Source organism: Miniopterus schreibersii (assembly GCF_964146895.1).
Source record: "Miniopterus schreibersii genome assembly, chromosome: 20".
NCBI lineage: Eukaryota > Metazoa > Chordata > Mammalia > Chiroptera > Miniopteridae > Miniopterus > Miniopterus schreibersii.
This window is the reverse complement of record NC_138122.1, coordinates 3,738,679-3,750,000: the sequence shown is the minus strand read 5'-3', so window position 1 is coordinate 3,750,000 and position 11,322 is coordinate 3,738,679. Positions and strand designations below refer to the sequence as shown.

At 54.0% G+C, this 11,322-nt stretch overlaps 1 protein-coding gene across 4 annotated transcripts in view; it reads left to right on the top strand.

The window, feature by feature from the left end:
* GRAMD1B (GRAM domain containing 1B) overlaps positions 1–11,153 on the top strand; it is a gene marked incomplete at its 5' end in the record, with an annotated part of 162,716 nt that extends 151,563 nt beyond the window's left edge. For 3 of the 4 annotated variants that reach the window (XM_081123592.1, XM_081123591.1, XM_081123593.1), the window contains 3 exons: positions 3,239–3,346; positions 3,660–3,777; positions 6,142–11,153. In XM_081123592.1, coding sequence (XP_080979718.1) covers positions 3,239–3,346; positions 3,660–3,777; positions 6,142–6,231 — 316 coding nt within the window. In that variant the 3' untranslated portion in view covers positions 6,232–11,153. Of the gene's footprint in view, positions 1–3,238; positions 3,347–3,587; positions 3,778–6,141 lie in introns of all 4 variants that reach the window. The other variant, XM_081123590.1, reaches the window with a different exon arrangement.
* Positions 11,154–11,322: the final 169 nt, after the last annotated feature.

Here is an 11,322-nt window from a genome sequence, read left to right as displayed (position 1 = left end):
TGGTGCAGACAGGAAACTCAAAATTACCCCACCGCTGCAGACACTAACCTGGAATGTTACAGAGCATTTAGGAGCCCGTTCACTTGTTTGTGAAAGATGTTCTGGGGTCTGTTCTGTGCCAGGAATTAGAGCTGTGCCCTCGTGGGGCCCACACTTTGGCAGGGTGGCCAAGTGAAATCAATGACTTCAGTCCAGGAAAAGTATATGCTGATTTTATTGTAAACAATTTATAATATTTGCCATAGTGCTATAAAACTCTAGGCTCAGTAGTTTACACAGAAGGGTGCTGGACTCAGGAGAAAGTTAATTGAAAACAGTGAAGGCATAAGATGAGAGAACACAGCTCCTGGTGTGTCAGGCCACAGCCGCTCAGGACTCTGTAAAGCTTCGCGAGCAGGGAGCAGCTGGGGCAGGTGAGTGCAGACCGCTCCTGCACCTGCTTCAGCCCACTGCCTGACGCCTGGCCCTTGCTGGCTGGTCCTGTGCTGTGAGAATGTGGGGCACAGGTGGGGCACAGGAGCTGTCCAGATGTTTGCTGTACCAGCTCTTTGTCAGGCACTGGACTGTATCCAGTGCAGTCTTGCTTCTGTGACCCACCACTACCCCAGCCGTCACTAAAGCATTTTCAGAGGCAGAAGCAAGGACACAACCCTGCCCTCAGGAAAGGATGCCCTGCAGTAACTGGGTCGGATTTGCGTTTGGGGAAACCTCCCCCTGATTGCACTGTGATGGGTGAACTAGACAAGGGAGGGCTGGTGGCAAGGAGGCCAAGAGCAGTAACTGCAGCGATGTGGCAGGAGTGGCTGGCGGCCTGAGATGAGGGGCTGCGGAGAGACTCGACCTCGGTTACACAGGGAAGGAAGGTGACTGACTGATTCCCGTGTCTGTAGGTGGGACTTAGTGAAAAGTTGTCAGAGAAGATGCTGTGGGCTCTGGATGTCTCTGAGGGGCCACAGGTTACCCAAATGCAGGTGACGGATGAATACTTGTTGATGTGGACCTGGGCTCAAGAGGGAAGCGTAGGCTGCTGATTTAATTACAGGCAGCGTCCAGGCTGCAGGTGTGACCGAGATCGCCAGAGAGAAGGAGTGAGAAAGAAAGTGGGGCTGAGGACAGGCTGTGGCCCTGGAGGAGAGGAGCGCGCGAGGACTGCGAGGGGGCCCCCTTACTCACCTGGCCGCGCATGCGGGGCGGCCGGAGGAGGCTCGCGGTCGCTGTGACATTCCTCTGAGTTAATGGGGCTGCTGTGACCAGCGTAACCCGCGTGGAGTCTCCCATACGAACAGCTGTAAACCTGCTTTTGCCCACCCTGTATAACAAGGAGAAGTAAAATCCTTCTGAATGTGGCCTAAGAGATGTTTTACAGCATTAAATACAAAGACAAAACCACTGAATTCACATTTAGCTTCAACTCTGTAAGGTTGTTGGTGTCGTTTGGGGTTTGGTAGATGCTTCTGTGTTTAGCTCGCTCTACGTGTTGATGTTATTTGGATAGAAAAGGCCTGCTCAAAGAAAGTACACTGCACAGCCTGGTATTAGTGACTGTTGGGCCTTTGTCACCACACGGTAATCAGGTCTCGTCATTCGACACCAGCAGGCCCCGGGGGCATGCTGACGGCAAGCGTGTGGACAGACTGGCCGGGCCAGTCACCCCGAGTCTGGTCAGCCAGGGCCACCGTGTGCCTGTGCATGACCACCTTTCTCTCTCTTTACACCACTTCTGAGCCTTCACTTAAACTGCATGAAAGGTGGCCCTGACCTTCACTGAGCGCAGGCAGGATTATTAACACAAACCCGAAGCAGCTGCTAAGATTGGTCTCAGCTCACACTGGAAAGGTGGGCATTCAGGTGACCGGTGTGCTGATCGGATTGCACACAGGGCCACTGACATCAGCACACAATGTAGAACTTCTGTGGGCGACTAGGAGCCCTGAGAACACAGCTGAGGGGCCTCGGGTTTGCAGGGGCCAGTTGGAAGCACAGGTGAGAAGTTCAGCATCACGCACACGCACACACACATGCTCCACACGTACTTTGTAAGGTCCAAGGCACAGCATAAGATTTTCTTTCCTTGCGGTCTTTTTCCATCTCTGTTTTATCTTCTCGTCTGTCGTTTTTTCCCTGTGTGGGTCTGTACCTCCCCCTTTAATGAAAATAAGGCCCATTGTGGAGGCCGCCTGGGTGCAGGCCTCTCCGTGTCTCCCTTTGATCCCCAGAGCAGGCGCAGGGTAGGTGTCCCCCCCCTTTCAGAGAAGTGACAGACCTGATCAGAAGTTAACCTTTTAAAAAGTGGCGAGCCTGATCGCAGCCAGCTGCACATCTCTGGAGCCCCTCTTTACCCGAGTCTTCATCCCCTTGTCCTGTGAACTGTCCTAAAATGGTCTTTAGGCAGCCACTGAGGCAGGGTAGGAGGGTGTCCCCTCTCCCGGTCCTCTGACTCCTGGATTGTTCCTGCCACCTCCCTCCTCCCACCAGCCCGGCCCCTCTCTGGGAAATCAGATGGTCCTGGTGACCCCTGCGGGCCTGTGGCGGGTGCGAGGAGGAGACTGCAGCTTTAGGCCGTGCTGCCAACACCTGTAAGGCACACTCGGGGCAGAGCTGGGATCCACCGAACTCCTCTTACAGCTCGCCCTTCAGGTGTGCCCTAAAGTTGGGTTGGTGAAGGACTCTTACCTCCGTGTATCAGCTTTGACATCCTAAGGCTTCGTTTAAGTTGCTTTCTCATGGAAGCTCCTTTGTCGCTGGTCACCGGCTGGCCTCCGCTCCTGGTGTTCTTGCTCCGGTTCTCCCCCTGCCTCAGTTTAAGGGCAGCTTTCCCCTTCCCCACACAAGTCTGTTTCTAAACCTGCCTGCTCCCTACTCTTGCCCCGCTCCTGTTAGGATCTGTTTCAGGTCCTGGCTCTGTGGTGGCTTTCTTCACCCTCTCATTGTTTTCCTCTCTATCTGAACCTCTCTCCCCCAGGCACTCAGAGTCTGGGTGACTTTTGCGTGCCTGTCCCTTCCAGGCCTTCACCCCACACACCGCTTCATAGCGCTCCTGTCCTGTTCTGAGCCCTCCAGATTAGAGCCTCTCTCTCCCCTCGCTGCATCCCTCTGCTCGCTTGCTCATGGCAGTGTCTCAGGTGACCCGCTGGTCAAGGATCACAGCCCCCGGGGTAGGTGTCCCCGGTGCACAGAGGAGCACACTTTCTCAGGTTATGTCTCATTGCCATTGCTTTCCCCCATGTCTCTTTCCTAGCCTGGTGCTGCTGGTCCTCCTTAACATGATGCTTTTCTACAAACTCTGGATGCTGGAATACACCACCCAGACCCTCACTGCCTGGCAGGGCCTGCGGCTCCAAGAAAGGTAACCCTGGCCTCTTCCCCCTTGCCACCACCTTCATCCTGCCCAGTACTGTGCCCTCGCTCCTGCCTCCCAGTCCCCTTGGGAACTGCCCTGCTGCCCTTGGCCAGGGGTAACCCTTGTGATGAGCCCATAAGCAAGCTCTGAAAACCGTGCACGTAGTTTCAGTCTGCTTCTGACTCGGGGCACGGCACGCGGGCAGGGAGCAGAGGACAGCGCTGTGATGTGATTCTCTGTCCTTTAGGGGTCTGGGAGCACAGGACAGCCCACTGAGCATAACTCCAGCTGCTGGGGGACCCCTTCTTCCACCCCACAGGTTACCCCAGTCTCAGACAGAGTGGGCCCAGCTCTTAGAGTCCCAGCAAAAGTACCACGATACTGAGCTCCAAAAGTGGAGAGAGATCATCAAATCCTCGGTGATGCTCCTCGACCAGGTGAGATGCCCCCCTCCCTCTCCTGTTCTCCTCTCCTGGAGATGGAGCTCCTTCCTGGGTTCTAGAAAGATCGCCATCTCCATCACCCCCCCAGACCTCATCCTCCCATCCATTCTTTTCTTGGGCCATCCGTTGTTCTGATTTTAAAGCCATCTTTGAGTGAGCGGTTGGAAGCACAGGTGTATTCCCCCAAATAATAAAACAGCACACTGGATTTACAACGAGAAGGCTGTAGGTTAGATAAAGGAGAGTTTTTTCGGAGGGAGGGGCACCTGTTGCCATCTGACACACGCAGACACACAACCTCGAACGCACCTGCCCCGAGGCTGCGCTGATCCCCTGGGAAGATGGCTGCTCTGGGTCTTCTCTTCATAACACCTTCTTCCTAGTACAGTTGCCTGTATTCTAAAACTTAGGTGCATCTATCTAAGAAAATAGTCCTGGGGCAAAATCAGTAAGGAGCTTATTTTTATCAGAGGAGAGAGATTCCTCCTTCCCCGGACCTCTAGCGTCGATGCCGTGGGGCTGCCTCCGCTGCGCAGGAGCGGAAGCCGGGAGACAGGGCCGGTTCTGTTGCATGAACATCCTGTTCCCGAGGGGGTTCTTTCTGACGTTTGTGGTCGGCCAGACCTGACGTGGGCCCCTGACCTCGCCACTGAGTAGTTTGGTGACCTTGAGCAAGCGGTTTAATAGTGCTGACCTTCAGTTTCCTCACTTATGAAGTGGGAATTATAATCATTGCTGCATGAAATTGCTGAGGATTCGATGGCAGTTGGAGGCGCTCATTAGTACTGAGTTATTTTCCCTTCATGGTTTGGTCTTAGCTGTGAGCCAGGGAGAGTGTTTTAATGCTGCTTTCAGGATCTAGTGTAATGCATTTAGAGTGTCCTGTCTAGCTTTGGAGCCATGTTTAAGGAGGACATTTTTTTTTTTACCAAAAGAGGGTAAACAGCATAGCGAGGAGTTTGGAAGCCCTGTCGTGTCAGGAGGGGTTGACAGAATTGGAGATATGTTCAGGACAAGGGAAGATGGGAGTGAACAGGATCGTCTTCAGACGTTGAGGTCCAGCAGGTTAGACGGCTTGTAAAAGTGCAGAGGGCTGAATGAGGGCTGGGAGTTATAGGGCATTGGATTTTTGCGTTATCAAGTAGAAACAGAGTACTTCTGATTAGAGCTACTTGGCGGTGGAGTGGCTACTCTGAAGGACTGAGATTCCATCCCTGAAAGTGCTTCAAGGGGTGACGAGATGATGCTGGGTAAGGAACTTATGAATTAAATGAGGGGTTGCGGTTGAACTGGATGGCCATCCTGTTTCAGGGTGGGTCCCCTTACGTTGGAGATTGGAGCTGTCAGGTTTATAGGACGATGGATCGTGTTAAGGTGGGGACTTTGTTTCATTGCCTTTAAAATAACTTATAAAGGAACAGTAATGGTCCCTCCTCCTAACTATTAAGCAGAGGATACAGAAGAACCAGAGAAGAAGGTGGTCGGTTAGGCAGAGAAGCCAGGCTCGGGTCTGCCGCCGTGCACTGCGGAAGCGGACCCTGTTGTGTCGTCCCAGAGCAGCCGCCGAGGCCAGGACGGAGTGTGCGGCGGTCTGCCGGGCCATGCGTAGATGCCACCACGGGCACTGCCCCATTTAGACTCCATCCCACAGCTTAACAAAGTTAATGCGTCTGTCTCCTAAAGGAGGCTAAGAAGTTTGCTAAGGTTAAGTCCGTGGCACAGGTACAACTCGCAGGCTGCTCGGCCCTGCTTGGCACCCGGCTGGGGAAGGGTAGGGGATGGCGCAGGCCCGACACTCAGGAAACAAAGCAGGTAAAGGTGACTGCCCCCCAGGTTTAGTGAGGGGTGTATGCGAGGCCGGGCAGAAGAAAGGCAGTCGTGAGCCAGAGCAAGTGTCGATTTGTTCTGGGCCTTCACAGATGGGTGAGATTGGGACAGGCGAGAGGGAAGAGTCCCAGGCTGGCGGAACCTGTGGCAAAGGGTAGGAAGCCAGGAGCGCAGCACAATCAGGATCGGTGGGGAAGCCGAATGGGATGGGTAGAAGACGGAGGAAATGGCAGCCTCATGTGGCTGCTTGTAGCCATCGATGCCTTGAGAGAGTTCTGAAAATTCAGTGATCAAGGGCCACAAGTCATTAAAACGCAGCGAGCCTCACGCTAGGAGTCCCCGGCTAGACTGGCTCTTCCCTGTCGGCCTGAGACTGTGTCCCTGGAGACTCACCCTTGACTTAGGGGCCCGGCTCCCTTTAGCTCCCTGGCAGGCAGGAGCCCTGCTGTGGGCGGGCTGGGCGGGTGCTGCTGCATGGAGAAGCCCACTGAGGGCACAAACCCGGCTGGGGCGGGGCTCCCTGTCTTACAGATGAAGGACTCACTCATCAACCTCCAGAACGGCATCAGGTCCCGCGACTACACGTCAGAAAGTGAAGAGAAGAGGAACCGCTATCATTGACAAGGCAGGAGCAGGGTGGCTGCAAGAGGCCTGTGCAATACATGTACATAGACCATATAAATATATATATATATAAATATATATATATACAGAGTATAAATATATATTATATACTGATTTTAAAAAGAGATAACGCCTATGTACCAGGGAGAAGGAGCTGCACCGCCTCCCGTGCTGGCCGGGGAGGGGCCGAGGAGGCAGGGACCACCTCTCAGCCACCCTCCCCGACTCTCCCGCCTGTCCTCCAGTCCCCGCCCTTTCCCTTGATGGCCATTCTTGGCTCTGAGAAGGGAAATGTTGAGCCAAAGTTACGCCTGTGAAGACTCTGGGGTCTTGAAAAGAAGTCTCAAGGGGGCATTGCTTAAGGTGCTTCATCCCCTAATCCCCTTTTGATTTGTTTCCAAAATAAAGGGAATCTTTCTTCCCTGCCCCGCACTTCCGCAGATGTTCTCTTGGGAACAAGGAAGCATCAAAGGCAGCAGCCCGACCTAAACTCTCCCCGTGGGCCACCTGTCATGTGGACCATCGACTGAGTGGGTGGAGAGGGCTGCTGGCCAGCTAGGAAGGCGGCACCTGTGGGTTGGGCTTTGCAGCTGCAGGCTCCTGAGGCCTTGTCTTCTGAAGAACAGTCTCCTCGATCACCCCTGCACCGTCCTCCAACCTGGGTAGGGTGTGGACCCAACAAGGGCTGGGGATTTCTTCCTTCCCCACCTTCACCCTTTCTCTCCGGACTTCTCCCAGGCTGGATCTGGGTGAAGTGTCACTTTTTAGTGCCTAAAGCCCTCTTTTTTCTCTGTGCCCCAAGAGCACATGCTTTCTTAGCCAGGGTGAAGTGTTTTTGATCTTGTTAAATCTGTTTTTGTGGTTGTAAGCACGTCAGGTCTGTGGCTCTGATTCCCTCCCTTTGAGCTGTCAGTTGATTTCCAGGGTGAGTCAGAGTGTTGTTGACCTCCAGGGTTTGAGAGCGAATGCCCAGCAGTGTAGGATTGTAGGGTCTCACCGGAGAATGCTGTGTGAGGAGTGAGCACCAACACCCAGGCACTGATTTGGCTCCAGCATCATTCACTCTCAGTGAAAACCAACGTTGGTCAAGGGAGACAACTGTCTGAGACACTTTGCATGTGGACGAAGACCTCAGCCCTTGGAGGGAATGGATTTGGCAAAGGTGCTTGTCTTTGGCGTGAAAAAGCCTGATGAAGTCTCTGCCCCAAGGGGCCACTCCAGGTCCTCAGCTTCTCAGCCATGGGAGTCCTGGCAGAGGGAGCAAAGTCTTCTCTAGTATCCGAACCAGAGGGGTCTGACATCACGGACAAGTAGAAAGGAGACCTCAGGTCAGGAACGGGAGTCCTCCAGGGCCTCTTCAGGGTTGGCTCCCTGGGACCCATGCACTTACTCGACTTTGTGGGACCCTCCTGGGCACGCTTATTGCCCTTCATACACTAACTACTACTTCTGCATCTAACAACCAAAGGAACCAGCCAGCCAGGCAGAGCTCACAGAGCTTCCTGGTCAGGACAGAGTGCACCCGATTGGCAAGGAGAGCTCTGCCAGGTGGCTTGTCTTCCGCTCGGCCTCTCGATGCAAGGGGCGGAGGAAAGGAAGACTTTATCCTGATCTGGCCCAAAGGAAGGGCAGTTTATATTCCCCTCTTGGAATGGCCTGAGCATCCCACTTTGACAATTAAAAGTTCTTGACTTTCAGTCTGCCTGAGACTGTAGCCTTGTCATTGCCGTGCAGGCAGGACGAGAGGACAAAACTGCCTGCCCAGGTCATCCCCCGGGAGGAGCAGGGGGCGCCACAGGAGCCGCTGGTGTACCTGCCTCCCGTGGGAGTGAAGGGGGGCTTACAAAGGAGTTGACAGGTGCATACGCCCGCAGGCCAGGGGGTCACTGCTCACCTTCCTAGGACTTTGAATGGGAGACCTGTGCCCATGGGCCCTGAGCCAAAAGAGGAGGAGCGTGCAGACTGCTAGAAATTGTCCTGCTGGGGTAGCGAGAAGCCAAGGTTATTCCCAGAAACTTTAAAAAAAAAAAGGTAAATTCTCTAATTTATTCCATATTTATTTATTTATGTATTTAAATCATTCAGGTTATCAAAGGTCCCTGGTGGCCTTTGGTGTGACATGAAAGGGTTCTCTGCTGGGAGTAAGGCGACATGAGTTGACCTGGCTACACGTATGTGCTTTACTTTACTTCTCAGGCCCATTCCAGGGAAGAGTAGGTGACAGGGAGCAAAGTACTTCGTTGGTTTGAGGACCCCTCAGGATTTGAACCCAGGAGACAGTGTGTACCCATCATGGATGTTTCATGGATGCTCTCTGTTCAAACGATGTTCTGATTTTCAAACCAGGAGAAAACCAACAACTCTGTTCACTCCCTCCTTCAGTAACCTGTGAAAGAGCAGGGCACCCACCCTTGCAGATAAGTCTGGGCTGAGACATAAACAGCCCTGGAGCTCACAGTCGGCAGCCTGGCTTGTGGCTGTCTGCACGGGAGAATCATAGTCTTACCTCTTACCCTATTTCTCCCAGCCATTACTTTTTTTGTTTTTGTTCATGGAAGAACTTGGGTCACATAGTAGTCTTTCAGCTAGGACTCACGTGGTAAAACATTTGAGAGCTTGCACTCAGTTTCAAAGATTTTGCAAAGTTTATAGAGTCTATACTTCTACTCCAGCTTACTGTGGAGGAATTAACAAGATTGGCCTTGGAGAAGCCAGTCGTGTCTACAGCTCTTCCCCTTTCCCCCATCCACCTCCCTGGTAAAGGGGAAAACATCCTAGGACAATAAGAGCAGCAACTTGCTTCTGTTAGAGCACTGAGCTGAGAGTCGGGAGACCTGGGCCTAAGTCCTGGCTCGGCTATTAGACAAGTCACTCCCCGTCTCTGACAGGGTTGGTCTAGACCATCTCTGATGTAGGTTCTAGCTTTGGCACTGTCTTGGAGGCTACATCAGAGACTGGCAAGGCTGGGCTTCCTTAGACTTGGAAGGTTCCCTTCTGGGCTAGAGCTCCCCTGGTGTTTAGATGAGTGGTAGGGCAGTGTCTGGGTTCCCAGGAAGTTATGGGTAGTTAAACTCTCTTTTTTATGAGCTAGGAGGGTTAGGGAGACCCCATGAGATGGGGGAGGGGTGGGTTTGGGGAGGGACAGAGAGAGATTAGGCTTGCCGTGTTGCTCAGTATTAACCTAAGATGGTGTTTCCTCCTTTGCTGGCCTGGTCTTCGTTTGGGAGGCGACCCTCCTTTGGGTTTTCTCTGAGCTAGGAGGATCATGGCAAGAAGGGCACCATCTTGGACTGATGCTGTCTTTCACCCCTAGGCTACGAAGCCTTTAATTCGCCCCCTTCCTACTTGCTAGAGAAAACAGTGCAGAGAAGTCATTCCTGGTTCTGGCACTTCTCTTTTGGCTCAACCCAAACCTTGTTGGGGTTTGGATTAAGTGTGACGCTTTGGTGAAAATCGGGTTGCCTTAGAGCACTGGCGCTGAGCACCTGGGGTTCCAGGGGGTGGAGGGGACGGAGAAGCCTCAGGAGGAATGCTCTGTTGGAAGCGATCCTCTCCGTGTCCCTGTCCCCCACCGGAGCTTAGACCATGTCTGATACTTTCACTGGCAGCACCTCGAGGCTGAAACCCGGGAGAAAAGACTAGGGAACGAGTCTCTGGACTGGGTATGGTCTCAGAAGGATTCTGTCTGTGCCATTCGATGCTGCTGCTTTAGCTCTGCGGGGCAGCAAAAAGCCAGCCCTTCCCTGGCCCCAGAAGAAAGCGCTCTTCCCTCGGCCCCAGGGCCGGGCTGTGGTCCCCCTCCCCATGCGCCCGACTACCTGCTCTCGCCAGCGCCCTCCTCCCGTCTCTGGGCCGTCGGACAGGCATCCCACCCACCCCTGACATCGTTGACCCTCATTCCCCAACCTGCGGCCGGCGGGTCCCACTCTCCGCCTCTGTGTTTTCTTCCAGAAGATGCGCTTTGGGTCCGAGAGGAGCGTTTTTCTGGAAGGCCATCCTTTCAGCCCTGCCTTCCTGGTTTGGAGCAGGATTTGCACACGCTGTAGAGCGCCCCCTCCCGCCTCTCCGCCCAGCCGCGTTACCTCACTCCCGCTCTGGCTGTGGCTGGGAGGGCCCAGCCGGCTCCCCGTTTGGTGTTCTGGGAGGACGGCTCAGGGGTCTTGGGCAGTGCTTTCTGTTGTGACTTGAGGTCCTCAGCAGGCCTGGGAGCCCGGACGGAGCCGTGGCCGCTGGCGAGAAGCACCTTGCCTGCCAAGGGGAGCTGCCGCCAGACGATGTGCCTGACGTGCGGAAGCGTAAAGAACATTGTCGTCTCTGCCCCTTGGTCCTCCTTGCCTCTCAGCACAGTGAGACCCTGCAGAAGCGAAGTGGTGGCCTCAGCTCCAGGCAGGACAGCTGCTGTGTCTGGGGAGCTGGCCCTGGGCTCGGGTACCACGTGCTGGGCTCGCATAGTAAAGCAACCATTTTTGCCAACAATAGTGTGTGGCTCATGCATTTCCCGATCCCACACTCTAGGGCCAGGCTGCTCTCTGCATGGACCGATCATCTTCCCAAACCCATGGTGCTTCTCCCCGGCGACCCCCCAACCCCATTCAACCTAGATCCCAAGGTGGGGAGGGATGGGTCAGAGGCTCTAGTGGCCCCTGGACAGTTCTGACATGGGGTGGAGCCCGTGAGGCGGAGGGTGCAGCCCCGGCACCCACAGTGGGCCATGTGGGAAGGAGCGCAGGTCGGTTGCAGCTGAGTGGTCTGGCCGCCGGTGTCTGGATCTGTGACTGTACTTTGCCTGGCGCTGTGCGCAAGGTCTGAAAACGTACTGCTAGCACCTAGGAACATACAAGGCTTCCCAGCCAAATCTTACTGTAAAGTAGCTAGAGCCATGGAAGTACTGTATGAATTAAAGAAAAAAGTATTGAACTACAAATAATAAATGGTGTGTGTGTGTTTATTGCTTGATTCATTAGTGCTCATTGTCCCAAATGTTTTTGGTCTTCCCAGATGTGATCAGGCCAAGTTCTGGAAGCCTTTGTGTGTAGGCACACACACACGCACACGTATGCACAGCCATCTACCCAACAGGTAGGACTT